Genomic DNA, 23,063 nt, shown 5'->3' on the forward strand with positions numbered 1-23,063 from the left:
TACTGCTATATCTATATCAATATTTTGCAGTATGAAGTGTATGGAATCTACAGCTGTAATTAGTGTGGAAAAGCAAGGCAGGGCCCGTTCGCTGCTGGGTGAAATGAGTCACACAGGATAGAGCAATTATCTGCAATGTCACAGCACTTGCCCCTGCCCATTACCAAGATGGCCGATACATTTGTATGCATGTTGACGTCACTTTTCTAGTTGCCAGTAACGAAAACGGCCGCCAGTGTCTTTTGAACGAAAGTCTGCAGCTTTCCTGCCAATAGTCAACATGGACTCAGGAGTGGTGGTTGGAACAGGTCACCTGAGAGTACGTCACAGCGTGGCTCCTCCCCGTAGCCGGCACTAGGCTGGTAGTCAAGGGTTGGAGGTGGAGTAAGAGCTGCTGGCACGGGGACATGGGGCAACATCCAGTCTTGGCACACAGCAGTCGTTGATCTGTCACCGTACCCCGATCTTATCCCGTCCTGACACTATGGCGGCCCTTCTACTGAGAGGAGGCCTACCCCGAGGGCCTGTCATCCGGGGAGACTGTCTGAGGGGTGAGTAACCGCTGCTTCTCCTTCTGTCTGTGTGCAGGCCGGTGCTTCACCCGGGGAACGTCAGCTAGGCCCAGGGGGCACTTACAGGGCTTATCTGCCCCTCTGCCATTAGATGCCACCGGGTATATACATTATTATAGGATCCCTACATTGATCCCTACTATTCCTTCATTATAGAAAATCACCTGATATATACATACACGTGTGATCTCTACATTGATCCCTACTATTCCCCCAGTAAAAGAAATCACCTGATATACATACATGTGTGATCCCTACCATTCCCTCATTACAGGAAATCACCCGAGATATACATACATGTGTGATCCATACATTGATCTATACCATTTACTCAATATAGGAAATCACCTGATATTAACATACATGTGTGATCTCTACATTGATCCCTACTATTCCCTCATTTTAGGAAATCACCTGAGATATACATACATGTGTGATCCCTACATTGATCCCTACTATTCCCGCATTATACGAAAATCACCTGATATATACATACATGTGTGATCCATAAATTGATCCCTACCATTCCCTCTTTATAAGAGATCACCTAGTATACACATGTGATCCCTACCATTCCCCATTATAGGAAATCACCTGAGATATACATACATGTGTGATCCATACATTGATCCCTACTATTCCCTCATTATAGGAAATCACCTGATGTATACATACATGTGTGATCCCTACTATTCCCCAATATAGGAAATCACCTGATGTATACATACATGTGTGATCCCCACATTGATCTATACCATTCCCTCATTATAGGAAATCACCCGAGATATACATACATGTGTGATCCATACATTGATCTATTCCATTTACTCAATATAGGAAATCATCTGATATAAACATACATGTGTGGTCTCTACATTGATCCCTACTATTCCCTCATTATAGGAAATCACCTGATATATACATACATGTGTGATCCCCACTATTCCATTATTATAGGAAATAACCTGTTATATACATACCTGTGTGATCCCTACCATTCCCCATTATAGGAAATCACCTGATATATACATACATGTGTGATCCCCACTATTCCAATATTATATGAAATCACCTGAGATATACATACATGTGTGATCCCTACATTGATCCCTACTATTCCCTCAATATAGCAAATCAACTGTTATATACATACAAGTTTGATCTGTACATTTATCCCTACTGTTCCCTTATTATGGAAAATCACCTGATATATACATACATGTGTGATCTATACATTGATCCTTTCCAATCCCCATTAAAAGAGATTACCTGATTTATACATACATGTGTGATCCCTACTATTCCCTCATTATAAGAGATGACCTGTTATATACATACAAGTGTGATCTATACATTGATCCATACCATCCCCCTATTATAAGAGATCACCTGATAAATACGTACCAGTGTGATCCCTACATTGATCCATAGCATTCCCCCATTATAAGGAATCACCTGCTATATACATACATGTGTGATCCGTACATTGATCCCTACCACTCCCTATTATAGGGAATCCCCCGATATATACATTCACGTGTGATCCAAACATTGATCCCTACCATTCCCCTATTATATGAGATTACCTGATATATACATACATGTGTGATTCCTACAGTTATCCCTACCATTCTCTCATTATCAAAGATCACCTGATATATACATGTGTTATCTGTACATTGATCCCTACCATTCCCTATTGTATGAAACTACCTGATGTATACATTCATATGTGAACCATACATTGATCCTTACCATTCACCTGTTATATGAGATTACCTGATTTATACATACATGTGTGATTCCTACATTTATCCCTACCATTCCCTCATTATAAAAGATCACATGATATATACATACATGTGTTATCTGTACATTGGTCCCTACCATTCCCTCATTATAAGCAGTCACCTGATATATACATACATGTGTGATCCCTACATTTATCCCTGTAGTATGAGATCACCTGATATATACGAGGGGGTGCTCGTATATGTTCCCGGCTTTGCCCAGAAAGAAGAGAGCAAGACTTATGAAATAACACATTTATTCAACATATTCCCCCTGAGACTGATGCACTTGGTACAGTGTAGTTGCAGCTTTTCCAGACCGTTCAAATAAAAGTCCTTTGGTTGGGCCGCAAACCAGCTCTCAGCAGCATCTTTGACATCAGAAATGACCTCAAATTGTTGCCCCTTCAGCTGTTTCTTCAAATTTGAGAACAGATAATAGTCCGAAGGGGCCAGGTCAGGTGAGTAGGGGGGATGGTGAACCAATTGGAAACCCAGAGTGTTCAATTTGGCAGCCACAACGTTGGAGGTGTGTTCAGGTGCATTGTCCTGCAAAAAAGGATCCCTTTGGTCAACTTTCCATGGCGTTTTGTCTTAATTGCCTCCTTCAGCTGGCCCAGGAGGTTAGCATATTACTGTCCTGTGATACTAGAGCCCTGAGGTAGGTAGTCCACCAACAGAATACCGTCTACTGTTCCTTGGTTTCAGGATCATATATGTGGAGCCAGGTTTCATCCTCAGTCACTAACCTAGCCAAAAAGTCCTGTGCAGCTTCAAAATAGGCCAAAACGTCTATGGATGCTTCAACTCCTTCTTCTGATCACTGTTCAAACATTTCAACTTCGCTGAAAGCTTGTGCACGTCTAGGATAGTGGTGATAACAAACCCAACACGCTCCCATGAGATGTCAAGTATCTGGGCTATCTTTTTTGCGGATATTTGCCGGTCCTCAATAATCAGCTCATGGACATCATCGCAGGTTGCCGGGTCAGTTGAGGTTGGGGGGCGCCCACTGTGGGGCTCATCTTCAACGGTGAAATGTCCAGTCCTGAAACAAGATATCCAGTGCTGTAGGAAGGACACCTCTCCCCCAGTGTTTGTGACATCTCAGTGTGATTGTCCTTTGCTGACTTTCCCCGGAGAAACAAAAACTTCATGAAGGCCCGTAACTCCAACGACGTGAAACTTGCTTGTGCCTCTGCCATCACAGCTTCTCACTAAAAGAAAAAACAGTTTTAGGAATCGCAAAGACCTGATATTTGCACAGTTACATACTAAGATATTAGGCTGTCATATGCCCCCACACTCATTTTTATATTTCATCTGGAAGGGGGCAAAGCCAGGAACTTCTCAGCACCCCCTCATATATACATGTGTGTTACATACAATGATTCTGGTGTCAGAAAAGATATGTGACCCTACCATGACCTTTTACCTGTTCTCATACAATGCTTTTTACACATCACATTCTGTACACATGGATCAGCTACAACATGAAAACCCCCTGACCGGCGTGTTGCGTAGGTCCCCACGCCTGACCGGCGTGTTGCGTAGGTCCCCACGCCTGACCGGCGTGTTGCGTAGGTCCCCACGCCTGACCGGCATGTTGCGTAGGTCCCTACGCCTTATCTGTTGAGCCATGGACTCCACAAGACCTGTGAAGGTGCCCTGTGATATCAAGTGAACACCTTAAATGTTTTGTCTTGTTTCTCAAACCATTCCTGAACATATTTTGCTCTGTTTTGGCAGTGTAATCCCTCCTGAGAGATGTCACTGCCATCAGGGATGAATGTGTGGTCTGTAACAATCTTTAGGTAGCTGGTAAAGTTAAAGTATCCCCCATATTATTGGCCCACTGTTTCCCAACATCACAGTGCTGGCTGGCCTCCCTCTTCTTGTACATCCTTCTGTCTTCCCCTGCCCAGGTAATTGCTAGGGACAGACATTCTATCCACCCATGGGCATCAACACTGCCCAATTTACCCCACCCCTTCCATTGTAATGTAACAATTAGTGTCCATGTGATGTGGCTTTGTTGTTATGACATTACCTTTCCCTCTATGATTCACATTAGACTCTGTGGCCTATTCATACAATGCAGGCTGAAGTATATCATGTGTGTACTTGTTATTTTTTCTTGCCATTCTGCTGAAATTAGGAAGGGGCATTAGTGCCAGCTCACCCTCTGCCTGCCTTCAATAAACTTCGTAGGTATATTGCTGACATGTAACGGTGACCGCTGATATCCATGTAAACCTGGGCTATGTATATTTCCACTCTTTTTTAAACCTAAATATTGTGATTTATAAAAGAACAAGCTTTCATCTCCAACAACTAGATCCCTGGGAAATTACTAGAGGACACAGCTGCATGACCACATCCATAATATAATCTAAATGAAGTTTAGGAATACAATGATCAATGCCCACAAATGTATTTAGAAGTATCATTTCCTATTGAGTTAAGGTTCTCTGTTCTTGGTTAGACGGTTTCATGTACATTTAGAAGATTACTGAAGTCCAAGTTGTGTTCTATTCTGCAGCTTTCATTGTGTGATTGGGCAACAAACATCTGTGAATGGGCCATTATTCTATGGATAAATATTGTCATCAGGACAGTCCAATATTTTACAATTGTCACTCAAGTAGAGAGGAATTCTTCTTCACTTGTACCTGGGACAGCTGGGATTGTCTCTCTATTTCGTTTTTATGTTTATGGGACAAAAAAATTGGATGTACAGATCAGGTTAAACCTGTAAAGTGATAACTTTCACTTCTCTTCCAGAGACACAACAGGCAGTCGGGGGAAATTTTCAAAAGTGATGTAATTTCTTTCTTAGATGTCCGAGGAACAAGTGTCTCTATTGGAAGGTTTCCCTTTACTTCTTGTTCTGGGGACAACTTTGGGTTTCCTCTGTGACAATGATCACCGGTACAAATAGAGATGGTGAATCTTCACAATAGGGACTCAGATAGCAAAAAGTATATGAAAAAGAACATTTTGGCTATAGGTATTCTGTAACCAATCCCTATTTTATCAACTGGTTGGAGATTTTTATATGTTATAATTAATATTAATAATAATAATAATAATAACAGGATTTATATAGCACCAACATATTATGCAGCGCTGTACTTAAATATGGGGTTACAAATGACAGACAAATACAGACACAGGAGGAGAAGAGGACCCTGCCCAGAAGAGCTTACATTCTAAGAGGTGGGGGAAGTATCACACAATAGGAGGGGGTATATGGAATGGTGGGTGAGTAGTGAGGGTTTAGGAGACAGAAGAAGACGGGTATGCAAGTTTTTTTAAAAAATGGGTTTTGAATGCCCTTTTTATGAGCAGAAAGTAGGAGCAAGCCGAATAGGACGAGGAAGACCATTCCAGAGAGTCAGGGCAGTTCTAAAAAAGTCTTGGAGCCATGCGTGTGATGAGGTTATAAATGAGGAAGTCATTAGTAGGTCAGAACTGTGGAGGGATTTGAAGGCAAAGCACAGGAGCTTGAATTTGATTCCCAGGTAAAATGGAAGCCAATGAGGAGAACTACAAAGAGATGCAGCAGAAGAGGAGCGGTGGGAAGGATGGAGGAGTCTGGCTGTCTGGCTGCAGCAATTTATAATAGATTGTAGAGGAGAGTCGAGTTAGTGGAATACAGGCTTTATATATGAATTATCCCCCATTAGTCTCATGAATGAATGCCAAATCTTCTTATCCCATTCAAGTCATTGTAGACGATGTGGCTTTCAGCAAGTTTCAGCATTGCCACCAATCATCCAGTTAGCAGATCTCCTCTTTCTAGGTCTCAAAGAAATGGGTGCAAAGTTATCAAAATGTGGCAATCAGATTAAAGATCTTCTCCAGTTTTTTCTGATATACTTTCATAATCTTTGTGTTATGTTTATGAACTGACTGTTGCCCTTTTGATGAAAGAGCCCCATAGTGATTTCTTGGCAAGTCAAGTTGTGCCACTGGGAATCGCATATTAAGTGATGACCGAAAAAAGTCCTACTCATGGTCTATTTGCACATTTCACAATTGTATCTATAGACTGGATATTAAAATTCTTTTACCAATTAAAAAAAAAACAAAGAAAACTCCATCCCTGTTCTTGGGAAGGAAAAGGTTATATCATTCATTAGAGTGTAAAGTCATTTCAATATTCACAACTGCTATGGAAAGTCCTTCAGAATGACTTTCCTGAACTTATTTCAGATCTCCCAAATTGCTGATGTCAGTGTTCTGTGTCACAAACTATGTTTAGTCCCTTAAATCGTGGATGCAGCTTGTACATAATCTGTGGAAAGGGAAACTCCTAAAAAAAATCTTTGTTTTGCTGAACTCTTTTTTTTTTTTTGTATGGACCTTCTTATTTCTAGTAATCATCAGCGTAGGAAGCGAGGGACACAGCAATGCAAACACTTTCTTCAGCATAGTTAGAATCTTTCACATAGTATTGATGTCGGCATACAAGGTTAGGGAGGGTCCTTTACTTCTTGTCTTAGAGCCGGTGGTCTCCAGGACTGAAGTGCGATAATAGAACCTGGGTGACAGATGTTCTAGTGTTTCTCTTCCAATGGCATTTCAGTTTTGGATTTTGAGCATGCAGTATTTATTGGATGCCTTCTGTGTATTGGTAAAAGAAACCGGCTGGAGCAACAAGTTAAAACCAGGCTTGGCTTTCCATGAGCCTGTTCTTGCAGGTTTGCACAAGTGTTCTCTCGTGACCTTGGGTAAAGGACTTAAAATCTGGTGTGCAGAACATGATATTTTGTAATATATACAGCATGAACTTTAGTCTGAAAGTTTTTTTGTAAGCCTCTCAAAAGTCACCATGCCTCATGTTGGACAACCAAGTACTGGAGTTTGTAAGTTGGCACTATTAGGGCCCCTATGTATTATTGCTTCTTCCCCTTGCAAGTCAGTGTGAATAAAAAAACAGCTCAAGTCACCACAAAGCAACTCAAGGTGAAACTAAAACAACTTAAAGTGTGTCAAATCAAAAACTTTGAATAGATTGTGGAAGTGCTGATGGGTTTTTATTCCTGTCTGGACCTCTACTCTTTTCTTGCTTTCTCTGAAGGCACCAAGCATTTAACTGCCTTCCTGGCACTGAAGCCCATTTATGTACACACATCAGATGATTGTCACCCAAGACGAGGAAAACCGAATCTGACACAACTGATATGTGTACAGTGGTCGGCTGATGTCCTTCATAGACCTGTAAGGATAGAACTGCTATATAAGTCAATGGAGTGGGGTGCTGCTCGCTTGTCCTCCCTCCATAGAACAAAATGAATGCTGACAGTACAGCATCCGTTCGTTCATTTGTAACTTACTGAAAGAGATCATGAAAGATCATTTCCAGAGGCAAAAATTTCATATGCGTATGCAGCCTAACGCTACCCCATATTAAAACTTTATAGGAAACCACCCCATCTCCACAGGCCGTAACACCACCATATAGATAATCTACGTAGATAACCACCCCGTGTGTTCAGACCCCAATACCACCGATAGGGAATCCCCCTCCTCCGCAGTGTCTTGGGAGGAAGGGGATCCCCCATCAGAGATCTCCCCGCGGCAGCCGAAGGGCGCCACAACAAGGAGGCTGAAGAGCCGCAGGTTGCAGACCCCTGACCTAAATAAAGGTGGTGTGCTGGAAGAAATGGCACGAAGTGCACACTCCAGTGCTCAACCCAGAAATGTTTTTAAGCTGGGTGGGCAGAAGCTGTAGGCGGGTGGGCAAAAACAGCTAGGTAGTTGCTGAAAAGTGCCGGGTGGTGCGCCCAGTGAAAATGGACTAGGGAGAACACTGCATTCTTACATTAATCATCACTTTTTAATCTATTAAATTAAATTTAAGTGATGAACTTCCATAGGAAGTTTACTGGTGGATCCTGTCTTATGTAAACCCCTGATATTATAAGTTTGGCATTCTTTCTGTTAATAATTTTGGTGGTATCCTTCCAAGATCAAAACTCTGAGCTTTCAAAGGCCTTCAGAGCAAAGGTTGTGGATGCATTTGAGTCTAGCAGGAGATTTATAAAGATCGCCAAATTATTTGAACTCAGTCATTCACTGTAAATAAACCAGCATGGGGTTTAAATGACTACCTATTTGTCCATGGCTAGCCGGCCCAGCAAATTCAGGCCAGGAGCTGTCTGATGCTAAAAAGGGTTTCTGCAGGTAACTCTTACCAATTAAATGCATCTACCATTAGAAAGAGATTACACCAATCAAAACTGGATTGGAGATGTACTAGGAAAAGCTTTCCAAAAAGAACATTAGAGAAAGACTACAGTTAACCATGGAACATACACAAATCTGCCAAAACCCTAAAACTATCTGCGTAATTGTGTAGAGGTCCCCCTGGTGCTTTCAAAATACATACGGCACCGACTCTACGAGACCTGTTCATATGTCTACGAGACCTGTCTTTCTTACTCTATGGCAGTGTTTCTCAACCTTTTTAACCTGGAGGAACCCTTGAAATAGGTTTCAGGTCTTCAACGTACCTCTGCTAGAATGACTATATCCACAGCTCACAGTACATGAGCATGGCGGTCAGTAAAAAGAATGTCTCTTACATTGCTGACCATTGGGAATGAATGTCCCCCTTATAGATGGCCAAGTTAGAGTGACCCGAGTGGCACAAATTGCCCATCGCTCAAGAAACCCCTGGCAATGTCCTGAGGAACCAAATTTACACCAGTTTGATGTCAATTCTTTTGCATTAAAGACTGTATGTATGTATGTATGAATTACCACTTGAGCTACAGATCGTTGTAAACTTTATCAGTTTTCTAATTTTGGTAAAGAGAGGGTAAATGAGTCCAGAGCTCTACTTGTTGACAGAATTGAAGGCTGCTTAATATTCATTTTAAATATTTCTTATTTACCCATCTTAAAAAAAAACGTTATTTTTTTATTTAGTCAAAAAAAGAATTCAGGTACAAAAGTTGAACACATTCCCTGGCCAACTTTAGCGGCAAGATTTTCTTCTCCCTAGTGGTATACAACACGCAATATTTCCATCTACTAAAGTCATTCCTAAGGACAGATGGCCCATCTCTAGCCTGTGATGGCTCGGTGAATAGATTCCCACACTCCGCTTGAATAACAAAGCTGGCTGAATAGCGCAGCTGACACGATGATGTAAGACCTTCACACTGCGGGTTCATCTCTCCTCAGGAATCACTTAAGTTTGTGTTTTCACTCCAAGTTTCTGATTTACAACAGCCAATGAAAAGACAACTAAAGCAAAAGTTGAGCCATTCCCAACCGGTTAGATTTCTTGCATTACTAGAAAGAATAAATTGCGGTTGAACTTTTAGTTTAAATCAGATAAGTACATTCCAGGTGCATCAAAACAAAAGATATGCAAAGTCTCCCAGTTCATTCCCTTCCACTCCCAGTAGTTTAAAAAAGTCTGTAGTCTGCCAACCTACCTAGGGCCCCTGCTTTGTGTGAAAGCAGAAGTTTTTCGGCAGACATCAGAGCTCAGTCAATCAGAAGCAAGCATGAGATTTGCTCATCACAGAGAACCTTTTTATTGTTTTTCCAATTACATATTAATAATTCACCAGTCTTCTCCCCACCACCCGGATGTTTTTGGGTGGTTAGTGAAGAATTGGGTCACAATACAGGGGCTGCCACCCACCTACAGCTTCTTCCCACCCTACTTTATTATTATCATTAAAAAAAAAGGATTTATATAGCTCCAATATATTACGCAGCGCTTTACATTAAATAGGGGTTGCAAATGACAGTGACACAGCTACCTAAAATAATAATATAAAAACAAATGAAAAAATTAAAAAATGCCCCCAAAACTTTCAAGATTTGAAAAACTCCTAAATGTTGAGAGTTATCTTTGTGTGCTAAGGCATTCTGTCTTTATAACCAATGACAGCAGTGCTTTTCCAGCTGTATGTGTCCAGCATTATGAGCAACTCTGGCTCTTCCTCAACTCATTGTCAGATGGATAATTGATGGCACATTTCTAAACTTGTACTAAGTAGAAGGAAATCATTACTGGCACATTATCACTGCTGTTCCTGTTTTCATTTTTTTATAAGCTCAGAATTGCCAAAATCATGTTCAGGAAAATTTTACTAATTTATTCTGTTTCTTTTTTGTTTTTAGGCCTTTTTGCTGAACGTGTTTGTCTTGGTTGCACTTCTCTACGGTTGGTAAATCACAGGTAGGAAAAAAGTGTTAGTCTCATGTTGTGTAGAGGTATCTATTCCTTGCATATACTATACATTTAATATTACTATATACTCCACTAACCCAGGGGTCAGCAACCTTCACTATCAAAAGAGCCATTTTGCCTCCTCTTCCACTAAAGAAAAATTGTCTGGAGCCGCAAAACATAACACAGTTTATAAACTTTTAAAAGTTTTAATATTTTTTTAATTTTACCTGTTACAACAAGTGTGCATGTACATTTTTGGTTTTGTACATCTCCCCATTCCAGAGGAATTGGGGTTCAAAGGAGGGGGATGTCATTGTACACACCCATTTGTACACGCCCCGTGGTAGATTTATTTCTCTGGTAGATTTTTTTCATTAGAACAGCGGATAGGGATTCCCCCTCCTCCACAGTGTCTTGGGAGGATGGGGATCCCCCATCAGAGATCTCCCCGCGGCAGCCGAAGGGCGCCACAACAAGGAGGCTGAAGAGCCGCATGCGGCTCCGGAGCCGAAGGTTGCAGACCCCTGCACTAACCCAACTCTCTCCTCTACAATCTATTACACTGGTCAACAAACATTTTCCTGCCAAACAGATTAAAGTCATTTTAGGTTATGTTTGATGCACATATTCCAAATACGGTATTGGTTTTGCTAGATTGTTTTACAGTTTTTAAAATAATGACCTCAATAATAACCTCACAGAAAACTAACGAAACATGAAAATTAGGCAAAATTAAGATAGATATGCCTACGTATACAAAATTAAATTCTTGAAATACAGTAATTTCAATATATTCTATATTCAGTATATTTACAGAACTAATCACAAAGTTGTGAAAAACTCAGTTTGTATGATTTCCTTTTATGTTGATGATCAGGACAATCACGTTGAAGGGTCCAGCAGTAGTCTGCCATCATGTGTCTATCCCATCTGTCCTGATACCTTTGTTCCATCACCTTTATATCTTGATAGAAGTTCAGCAATTTTAAATCAACACATATGGATTATTGGTGTTCATGATAGCAAAGCTTTTGTAAGTCCATTTGGATATTTTCATAATATTCTTTAAGTTTTGTTAAGTGAACAATTGGAATTGATACATAGCAGTTGCCATTATGCAGTAAAACAGATTTCAAACCTCGAGTGGAACGGTCTATGAAAAGCCGCCAGTCTTCTGTTCGGTATTCTGGTACTCCCATATGGGCTAGTAGTCCAGGGATGTTACAACAGTACACAGAGTCTCCATCTTCACTGAAAAATGGTAGGAGTGTCACCTCTCTTGTCCTATAAACTTTTATTTTAAGTTCTGGCCTCAGACAGTTTTTTCTTTTAGCCTGGATGCTAAAAGTTTGGATGCTTGTTTTAAAAGACTTAGGTCCTAATAAGTCATTGAGCTCTTCTTGGGAAAACTGCTGGTTTGATGGATTACACTCCAAACCCTGTATATCCTCCATGTCGGATAGAGGAATATCAGGGAGTGTACTGAACACTGGTATGGGAACATCGGCACCATGCGGCACAGGTCTTGATGATTCCATATCGGGGTACTCCCACTTTTTGTCGTTTTTCTTGTAACGATTGAAACCTTTTACATTCACAGCACAAAAAAAACAATCATGATCATTTTTGGGATCTCGCCATACCATAGGTACACCAAATTTCAAACTTTCCATTTTTCCACTGACGTAGACACTCTACACAAGTTTTGCATATCATATGGGGAGCCCAATACCTATCTTGATCCCCCAGTTTAATACAAAAATATGCAGGATATGCTTGTTTCATAAATTCTGTAATGTTTCTTCTGTTTTTGCTGAGAATATTCACCACAAATGTAGCAAATGACATTAGGGACATTTAAACAACTTCTTCTTAAGGAACCTAAATTTCTGTAAAAAAAGAAAATGTATGAATAAAAAGAAGGCAAATGAAAGTTTCATGAAAATAATGCTACATTTAATATATAAAGTGCAAAACATTTGTGTAAATAAAGATTGATATAAATATGCTGTGTTAACATTTGTTGGTAAAATCGTCAATCCGATTCCTGTATCACAACTAGAGCCAATTCAATGAAACTGATGTCATTTCTGGATTCAGCAGACCTGAAATATATTAAATATATTGAAAAATCCTTGGAAAGTGAAAAACAAATTTTTTTTTTTGAGCTGTGTTATGAATGCTGCGGCCAGACTCATTCATCCTTCCTCTTCTGCTGCCTTTCTTTGTAGTTCTCTTCATTGGCTTCCATTTCACCTGGGAATCAAATTCATCTCTTTTCACACTCACGTACCAGTCTTCTTCTTTTTCATATCCCCCGCCTATTGTGTGTTACTTTCCTAACCTTCTAGATTGTAAGCTCTTCAGGGCAGACTGTGTTACTGTCTGTATTTGTCTGTCATTTGCAACCCCTATTTAATGTATAGCGCTGCGTAATATGTTGGTGCTATAAAAAACCCATTTTTTATTCATATTAATATATATACATATATATTTATTTGTTGCATGCACAGATTATATTTTCAGGGATCATTTCTATAGTTCCTGACTGTTGAAATGTGCTTCAAAGTGGTGGACGCTCCATTTCATAGTTGGGTGCATCGTCCTGCATATTTGTGTATCTGCTCATCTATCACTGGCTATTATATTGGCTTACAGCTGCTCATTTGTTATTACTTCCCCCAGCCAGGTTAGAACTGGTCGCTCCAAATTTTACCATGTTTGTGCTGTCAACAGTCTCCAGGTGACAAGCAAAACAATAATGTTACAAGTAGCCTGTTCTGCTACGGATGGCAGTAAGCCAAAACAGCAACTCATATCATACTTTGAAGCATTTTATCCACAATTTTATTTATTTTTTTTATCCTATTTTGTTTTATACCACCGTTTTTAAGGCTATGTTCACACGTCAGATGATTCTCGTCCGATAATTGCCTCAGGGCTGATAATGGACGGGAATCTGGCATGTGTACAGTGCTCGTCATTTATGGATCCGCCAGGACGAACGATTGTAATGAAAGTGAAGTGAAGAGTCTGCAGCGGGGTGCCACTGCATCGTTGTCCCCCTCCCCTCTTACTAGAGCAGAATGGTGCTGTATGTACAGTGCTCGTTCATGCATCCTAAAAGATCCTTTCCAATGACAATTATTGCACGTGTGTACGGCAGCCTTATGTGTAATAAATATGTCTCTGAATTCCAACCCCCTCTACCTCCTCAACACAACAGCAGAACAGTTTCTGGGGCGAACCTTTAAAGTTTGTCCACCATTGTGGTAAAGAGACTGAACTATTATAGAAGTCATAAGGGGCCAAGTAATATAATCTGTAGCCCACCCCTAATCCCCTCATATGCATGTTTCCTGTAGTCCTATATTTCTCCATTCTTCCAGGAGTCCTGTGTAGGCTCAGTGTTAGGGAGGTTATGATAATGACAACCTGGTGGCGAATTGACTTTCAGACCTGAGCATTTCATTATGGGAATAGGTCAGTGTTGTCCCCAGACTCTTTTACCCGCACCACACGGCACTTTTCAGTAACCACCCGGCTGTTTTTGGGTGGTTCTGAAGAAATGGATCACTATACAGGGGCTTGCACCCCTGCCTACAGCTTCTTCCTACCGAGCTTAAAAAAAATTTCTGGGTTGAACACTGTAAGTCATATGTTACCCTATACCTAAAGGACAGCACTGTGTAGCATACAAATGGGTAAAGTGACACTCTTTGTGAAATGCCCGCATACTAGGATCAGGGTTTGTACATCTGATTAATTGCAAAGCTTTATAAGTGTTTGTGATGGAGATAATGATTTGGTTATGAGCCAGCATTATCCCTGGGAGGGCAATTTTCATGGCACAAAGCTGAGTGGGCTATGTAGATTACACTGTTAAAATTTAATTATTTTCAGGCTTTAATTCCACTTAATTTACTTACATTTTTTTTTTCAATTCCTTTGAAACTTCCAACTGCAGCTAAACGGCAGGCAGAATTCAGCTTTGATCCACAACGCTAGAAAAGACTTGAAAAGGAAATGTAAATGTATTTTTTTGGAAAAGAACAGTAATCTGTGCCGTGACAAGGTCTTATCGACAATGCATAGACCTTGTAACCCAGCAGGAAATTGTACTCGGCAACATCAGTTCAAACAAACATTTCAAAAGAAATTTCCCCAAAGCTGCCCACCTACTATGCAATAAAGTGGAGTTTTAAATAATAGCCCAAGGTTTGTTTTTTTTTTCTTGATTTAGGAATCATCTGATACGTTGCTTCACCTTCCTATTTTAGATAGTGCCATTCCATGGCAATATTTCATCTTGGTAACCTAGCTAGCCAACTAGTGAGTACCTTTTCCAACAGGTATATCTGTCAGCATGTTGTGGGAAAGTTCTGGGAAGTGTTTGTTTTCAATAATTGTTATTAAATTTTCAATTTTACATTACAAAGCTAAAATGATATCATACAAACATCCAAAATAGTTAGTCAATACAGCTTATGCATTACTGAAAATGCTGTGAGAAAAAAAAAGTGTGGAAACATTCATGCAAAAAAAAAAACCAAAGAAACTGGGAAGTGCTTTGGAACAGATATCTGAAAACTCACAACTTTGGATCCCTTAGAAGCGCTGATGAGAATTTTCATTGGGAGTAGTGCTTAGGTAATGACATTATTGGTAACCAGTGTTCTCCCCAACCCTTTTTAGCTGGGTGCACCACCCAGCACTTTTCAGTAGCCACCTGGCTGTTTTTGTATGGTTATTGGTTATATGGTATGGTTAAAAAGTTGGTTCATGATTCCAGGGCCAACACCCACCTACAGCTCCTTCCCACCCAGCTTACATAAAGTTTGGGGAGAATACTGCTTTTCTTCATGTACTCATTAGCAAATAATTGCATACATTACTGGAGATCTATATTAGCAATCTACTTTCATTTGTGGTCAGAGGTTAACTTTAAGACAGCAAAGGGGCAGCAATGTTCTTTCACTGACAGATTATGCGATTTGCCATTGCTGACTGGCTGCTGCTTCTAATGCACACTGTGAAATGCTGAACAGTGTGCATGTATATAAAGCACAGGAGAGGGTCCTGTACAACTGTTTAAAACTGAAGGAGTGTTCTCTCCAGCCTCTTTTAGCTGAGCACACCACCCGGCACATTTCAATGACCACCCGGCTGTCATCAGACAGCTCATAAGGCTGGGTTTTGTTTTTGAGTGAGAAGTCGCATAAAGTTAGCAGCCTGCCAGCTCTGCTGGGGAGATTTATATTAAAATCTTACTAAAACTTATACCATACTTATACTCAATTTTTCATGTCTTGCCTGCTCACTTTTTGACCACCCAGCTACAGCTAAAAAAAACTTCTGGGGAGAACACTGCGAAAGTAAGGCCCATAAGTTCAGTCGAATCGAATACATAACTTTCTATCACTTACTGTGGGTTACTTCACTTTGTTCATTGGTTAATGTTCTGCTTTTGACATGTATTAAAAATCACATGGTCTAATGATTTTTTCTCTTGTTTATTTTTTCTCTCATAATAAAGGAGCTCTCATTTCCGAAGTTGCAGTGCTGCCCACCCCATTTACATTTCACTAAGAGACAGGAGTAAAGCCTATTCATGGACTAATAGACCTGAAAGAACATATTACAAAGTCCACAATCCTTCCTCGGCATGGAGGGGCCTGGCTGAAAGTGGCTCTGCAGCCCCCCAGTACTTGTCCGTTAGAGCTCTCCACTCATCAAGACCCCTTTACGATGACTCCGTGGTAGAAAAATCCTTGAAATCTTTAAAGGACAAAAACAAAAAGCTGGAAGAAGGTGGTCCTGTGTACAGTCCAAACACAGAAGTGGAGACTGTGAAGAAGTCTATAGGACAGAGGGTGGTGGATGAATTGAAGCATTACTATCATGGCTTTCGCCTTTTGTGGATCGACACCAAAATCGCTGCCAGAATGATGTGGCAAATCCTCAATGGAGCCGTCTTGTCTCGAAGGGAAAGAAGGCAGGTAAGGAAAACACTGACACAACTTTTAGCAATGGGGCTGATATGATGAATTTATCATGAAAATCCACACTGAATGACATAAGTGTGAATACAGAGTCCTCTCCTCCTCCTGTGTCACTGTCTGTATTCAGTCATTTGCAACCCCTTAATGTACAGCGCTGCGTAATATGTTGGTGCTATATAAATCCTGTTTAATAATAATACAAGCCTGTGTCATAATAAAGTGACCCTGTATTTGAAGCTCTCACAAACTTTGTGGCCCATAGTAGCTTTTGTGATTTTATGTTAACATATGTCCGGTATCCTTTTACACTTGGCTAGCAAAGTGCTCTTCTCTTGCAATGCAAGAAACATGACTTCCCTTGACACCCAACCATTAATTCATTCCTTTGCCTGGTCTTATTCTTTTTTTTGAATATTTTGTCAACTTTGGCCAACTTGCCAACATTAAGCATGGGTCTTGTTTTATGTACTTCATTGACATAGAATGCTTTCTATCAAATTAAAGTTGTATGTAAGTAACCTAGATAATTGTAGGATAGCTTCCCATTCCCACAAAACATGCCATATGAGTAAATGGGGTCACAATTCATAGAAGTCCCTCTGGTATGACTCTAGGCAAGCCTCGGGGTCACTTTTTACTTGTTGTGTTGTGAGCAGCTACAACAGTGCAGATTGTGAGGAGCAGAAATCAGTAGCCATGGCTGGATTTACTTGTTATAGACCGGATAGTGTTACATGTTGGAGCAGTAGATTGGTATATGTGAATGTGACTTGTACTGCCATAGATTACAGGTATATGAAGGTAGTGCATGGTGGCTCAGGGGTTAGCACTCTGGTCTTTGCAGCGCTGGGTCCCAGGTTCGAGTCCCAGCCAGGAGACTATCTGCATTGTGTTTGCAGGTTCTCCCTATGTTTGTGTTGGTTTCCTCAGAGTACTGTGATTTCTCTTACATTCCAAAAACATGCAGTTAGGTTATTTGGCTTCACCCAAAATTGACCTTGTAGAAAAGACATATGACTATGGTAGGGACATTAGATTGTGAGCTCTTGGACTATGGACTTTGTACAGCGCTGTGTAATATGTCGGCGCTATATAAATACTACGTAATAATAATACAGAAGCCTAGAATCCAGCATGGAAACACCTTTGTGTTGCTGTTCCTGCATGTTGCAGCATTGGTTAATTATCCAGCATCCGTCTGACATGTCTGCACACAGCAGATGAGATAAAATACAACCTAATAGCTTTCTGCAGTATTCACTTCTGGCTGCCAGGACTGTAATGTGACGCCAGCTGTCTGGTCTGAGATTAATGATGTTATGAGCAATATACAACGTGCATGTCATGGTGATGGTTAAAGAGACCCTGTCACTTGAATAAAATTAAATACTGAAAGCTGCCTTTAGTAGAAGTAGCAGTATACCCGCCTATCCCTCCTTTTATTCAGGTCTTGGTATAACATAGTTTTGGTAAATGAAAAGGTAAAATAAAAAAGGTGTATAGAAATGCAGTGTTCTCCCCAGCCCATTTTAGCTGGGTGTACCACCCGGCACTTTTCAGCAATCACCCAGCTGTTTTTGGGTGGTTACTGAAGAGTTGGGTCACAGTTCATAGGCTTCCACCCGCCTACAATTTCTTCCCACGCGGCTTAAAAAAATTTCTGGGTTAAGCACTGGAAATGTATTGTGTATGGTCAGCTTAATTTATATTGGGACATAGATCTAATACCAATGCACTGGCACCATCTTCCTAAGCAGGTGGCATATAAATTGATTTCTATAAAGAACGGGGCTTCATTCGGCATTTCTGAATTTGTGTTATAGAGCAGAGAGCTTCGTTTTATACCTATATGCTACACAATATGCAATACCATTCTCAATTTACCCAGAGGTAGTGGGGACCAATTCATTGACCATAATGATAGTTCAGACAAGAGAGGGAACAGTTTGTAAAAAGTGTAAATTACTTTTTTTTATATAGATGGATGGGTTGAGTTTTCTTCCCTAGATTTTAATTGACATGTGAGTATCCACCAATGGGCTGCCTGATTGCCTATTGAGCTAATAATGTAATTTCATTGCTTCTACAAAAGGTTCTGCAAAGGAAAAGAAATCATCATCTGTTTTTTGGTCCCATCTACAGAATGTAGTCTATTCTTCAGCTGTAAATTCTCCAAACTGCCAGATATCTCATGATATATGTTCCCATTGTTCTTCTGATCACTTTGCAGCTTCAGACCAATCCCTTGCGGCTCCCAGCAGCTCGCACCTTTCATAAAGAACCAAAGAAAGTTTTGTGTGCTGCTGTGGAAGGAGTTTTAACACAAACCAACACAAGTTGTGCTTTAACTTGAAAGAGATTGAGAAATAAAGTAAAATAAAACTGATGGCCTATTTGTTTGCATTTGTCATGGATTTGTGGTTCATCTCTTGCAGTTCCTGAGGATATGTGCTGACCTCTTCCGTTTAGTCCCCTTCCTTGTTTTCATTGTTGTCCCCTTTATGGAGTTTCTTCTACCAGTTGCACTGAAGCTGTTTCCAGATATGTTGCCTTCCACATTTGAGACCATTTCTAAGAAGGTGAGATACATTTTATTATTAATAATAAATTATCATGTACCTAGTGCTCATTCAGTAAGAGATCTGGAATCTATATAAGGATCTAATTCTCTCTTAAGGGGTTTTTAATCTTCATACGAGTCCATGTGAATGCATAGACAGCATTTACTGATTTTGATGTATTTGACTCTTAGGATGAAAGACTGAAGAAGGAACTGAGAGTGAAGCTGGAAGTGGCCAAGTTTTTGCAGGATACCATTGAGGAGATGGCATTGAGAAACAAAGCAGCCAAAGGCGATGTAGCTACTGAGTTTTCTACATTCTTCCAGAAGGTAATGCTTCCTTGGGTTAAATGGAAATACTTCACAACTGAAAGTTCAAAAGAAAAAAGTGTTTTTTTTAGCATTGAACGGACAAGCCGGTGCAGTTTTAGTTATATAGCCAGGATTGACGAGTTCCCCTGGCATCAAGTGCAGATCGGCACTTGGGCAGCTTAGCAAAATGGAACAGCTGGGTTAGGATCAGGCAGGTAAGAGTCTGTCCTTTTCTGCAAAAACCACCTGGCTGAATCACAAAAAGTTTCAAGTTGGACTTAAGTTCTGCTTTAAGGGGTATCACCATAATATGTGTGTGTTGATGTTCAAAAACCCTAGGACTTTGCTGGGTAATACCATCCTGGATGCAATGTCACCAGACTCAGAAGGCCTAGCAAACTCAGAGCTGTCACTTAAGTAATTCTACATAGCATTTCCCTTTGCCCCTTCCTCGGTTACTACATGAAACCATTATGTGAGGTTACTGAGGGCAGGAGTAGAGGAACCTGGCCAGCACAGACAGTAATTAGAGACTCTGAGACTAGGACTATGACGTGTAGGAAGGTTGGGGGGGATGCTAGGAAATTTACTCATTCTATAATGGTCAAATCTGCTTGCAAGTTTAGAGGAACATTGCAATAAATAAAAAAATATGTATGGTAAAAAAAAATGCTGCACTGATTTTTTTTAAATTGGTGACAAGGTCTTCTTAAGGCCTAGAAAGTATTTGTAGGGCACATGAAGGTTGACACAGCTTAGCTGCTCGTTCGGTAAAGCAGAGGTCACTGAGTACTGTAAAAGTGATGTGAGCAGTGATAAGTGTTGCTTTACTCAACTCTCAGTGTCCTCTTGGCCTTGAGAATATGAATGATTTCCAGGTAGACTTAACAATAAAGGCCGGGCTTCCAAGTAGTCTCCTTAGAAAACAAAAAGAACCATTAATCATTCTCTGTCTGAGTTTTACTTGTGTTTCTTCACCCTCCCCAACATAACCCCGGCCTCTGACGTAATAACCAATACATAGTCCCCCAGATTGAGGGAGAAAAGTCTCTTCTGGGGTTTGGGCACCTAAAAACTTTGCAGGTGATTCAGTGATCCTTTTAGAGTCCAGCTGACCCTTAATTTTTTAATGACAGTATTATAAAACCTAAACTTTTCCCTCCTTGCTGTATTTTACATAGAAATTCTAATACTGATGACTTATTTATAATGTCCATACCCTTATACATGTGGATACATAGACTTCCTTTTCATCTTCTTGCAGATCCGTAGCACTGGAGAAAGGCCAAGCAATGAAGAGATTTTGAGGTTCTCCAAGCTCTTTGAAGATGAACTGACTCTTGATAACCTGACTAGGCCACAGCTTGTCGCTCTATGTAAACTTCTAGAACTCCAATCCATTGGGACTAATAACTTCCTGCGATTCCAGCTCACCATGAAGCTGAGATCCATTAAAGCCGATGACAAGGTAAGTCACTTATAGGAAACATTGCTTTATAGTTCCAATTAAACTTCAATCTTTACATCTGTGGTGTGATAACACAAGTAATATGTTTATGTTTTCTGTGTATTGCAGATGATTGCTGAGGAAGGAGTGGACACCCTAAATGTTAAAGAGCTACAAGCGGCATGTCGTGCCAGGGGAATGAGAGCGCTTGGTGTCACAGAAGAACGGTTACGAGATCAACTTAAGCAGGTCTGAAAATGTTTTTTTTTTTACTATTGTATTATAATAATTTTAATTATTTGACCATGTTAAAGAATTTATAGTAATCTATGTGACAGCACAAGCATACCTTTAGATATATACTTTTAGAGGGAGTTGATCACAAAGCAAAATGCTTGTATTAGAATCTTGTGATATGCACTGTACTGGTTCAGTTTAGTTACGGATCTGTGAAGCTGCTTATGATAAGTTTGGTGACTTCCAATTTGTTTCCTGTCGTGTCGGGATTTCCTCTAATTTCCTGCCATGTCTCGAGGACAGAAGATGATGTGTAACAGGGGAAACCCTCAGGATTTAACTAACTTCCTATTTGATTTAAAGATAAGCTTTTTAATAGTGGAGTACAAATATTTATACCTGCATGGTAGGCTGAGTATAGATGGACAGATATCTCCCTAAGAATCGCAAACATTATTTCTCAAGATATTGTTCTTGAACAGGATACAGAACGCTGGACCTGCTAAAGGTCCTACCTGATGGTAACATTATTACTTCTGTTTTTTTCTTTTATGGAGGCCTAAACTCAAAATTTTTCCTTTTCATAAAAGGGTAGAAAACCCTTTTATATAAAGTAAAAATGTTATTTTTTTCTCTAAGTGCACCTTAAAAAAAAAGGACGCAGCACCTCTTTCTGTCTTGATTGCCGCAGTGCAGATGCTCCCAGGATACCTACATAATGCATTCCCGGGAGGCTCTGGCTGCTCCTCCTGTGCATGCCCAATCTTGCACCGACCCAAAGAAGGATTCCTGAATGACACAGAACCCGATTGAAGAAACCTCCTGATGGATTGATGGATCTGCAGGGTTAAAGGTAAGTGCGATTTGTTTCTTTTGTTTTTTTTAAGTATTTTTTTTCATTTTCACTTCAGTTCCACTTCAGGACTCCATTTCCCAGCAGGATGGAAAAATCTCTGTATGGCAATAAGAACCAGCATACACAGATTTTCACAGGGAGGAATTGACATTGTAAGATCTCCCCTGCTATTTATTACTAGGGCTGTGTTCTATGAAGATAACTTTTTGTTTTCTTTGCTATTACAGTGGTTGGAGCTACATTTGAACCAGGAAATCCCCACATCATTACTGCTATTGTCCAGAGCTTTGTATCTCCCGGACACACTCTCACCAGCTGATCAGCTCAAAACAACTCTACAGACTTTACCCGAAAGCATGGTATGTACATCATCAGCCTTTCATGTCAGCAGTGTACATGTAGATGCATGGAATGCTGCTGTAGGTTCAGGTACATCACATGGAAGGTTCTTTTATGAGCTTCAATGACAGCATCACTTTAGTGATACTTTTATATACATTAAATGTGAAGTTGTGGATTGGAAATCAGATTCCTTGCTTTAATAAATGTGGCAGTCTAAGCACATAGCTGTATTTGTGTGCTTCCGAACCTTGACTGCTTAGGGCAGAGTTATTACCTAACATTTGACATTCTTGTCACTTCCACAATTCCATGCTCTCCATGCCGCATGTTGTATATGGAGCTTCTGCTCTTTTCTGCCTGGATAGGCCGCTAAAAGAAAATCTGTTGCGATAAAAATAAAAAAGCTGCTGGCTTTTAAAGTTTTCAACTATGGGTCTCCCATACGTCTATTTCAGATATTCATGACCCATGCTTAGCTTGCTTCCTTTAAAACAAATCGGCAGCTGAATTTTTTATTTTTTGCTCCCAACAGGTTCTTACTAAATGGTAATGTTTAGTACCTTTTTATAGTTACATATTTGGGCCAATCTAGTTTTTGATGCAGGCAGATGTTCCAGTTAGTATTAAGTGCTACTAGATTGTAGGCTCTTCGGGGCAGGGTTCTCTCCTCCTGTATCACTGTCTGTATTAGTCTGTCATTTGCAATCCCTATTTAATGTACAGGGCTGCGTAATATGTTGGC

General features: G+C 40.3%; 1 protein-coding gene across 2 annotated transcripts in view; it reads left to right on the forward strand.

The window, feature by feature from the left end:
* Window positions 1–332: 332 nt before the first annotated feature.
* The window catches only part of LETM1 (leucine zipper and EF-hand containing transmembrane protein 1), a 36,015-nt gene continuing 13,284 nt past the window's right edge, over window positions 333–23,063 (forward strand). Inside the window, exons 1-8 of one of the 2 annotated variants that reach the window (XM_072406568.1) lie at window positions 333–551; window positions 10,514–10,571; window positions 16,102–16,564; window positions 19,003–19,146; window positions 19,320–19,457; window positions 20,704–20,907; window positions 21,016–21,135; window positions 22,207–22,338. In XM_072406568.1, the coding sequence (XP_072262669.1) occupies window positions 485–551; window positions 10,514–10,571; window positions 16,102–16,564; window positions 19,003–19,146; window positions 19,320–19,457; window positions 20,704–20,907; window positions 21,016–21,135; window positions 22,207–22,338 (1,326 nt within the window). In that variant the 5' untranslated portion in view covers window positions 333–484. The remainder of the gene's footprint in view (window positions 552–10,513; window positions 10,572–16,101; window positions 16,565–19,002; window positions 19,147–19,319; window positions 19,458–20,703; window positions 20,908–21,015; window positions 21,136–22,206; window positions 22,339–23,063) is intronic. The other variant, XM_072406569.1, reaches the window with a different exon arrangement.

This window comes from Pyxicephalus adspersus, chromosome 3 (genome assembly GCF_032062135.1).
Source record: "Pyxicephalus adspersus chromosome 3, UCB_Pads_2.0, whole genome shotgun sequence".
Lineage (NCBI taxonomy): Eukaryota > Metazoa > Chordata > Amphibia > Anura > Pyxicephalidae > Pyxicephalus > Pyxicephalus adspersus.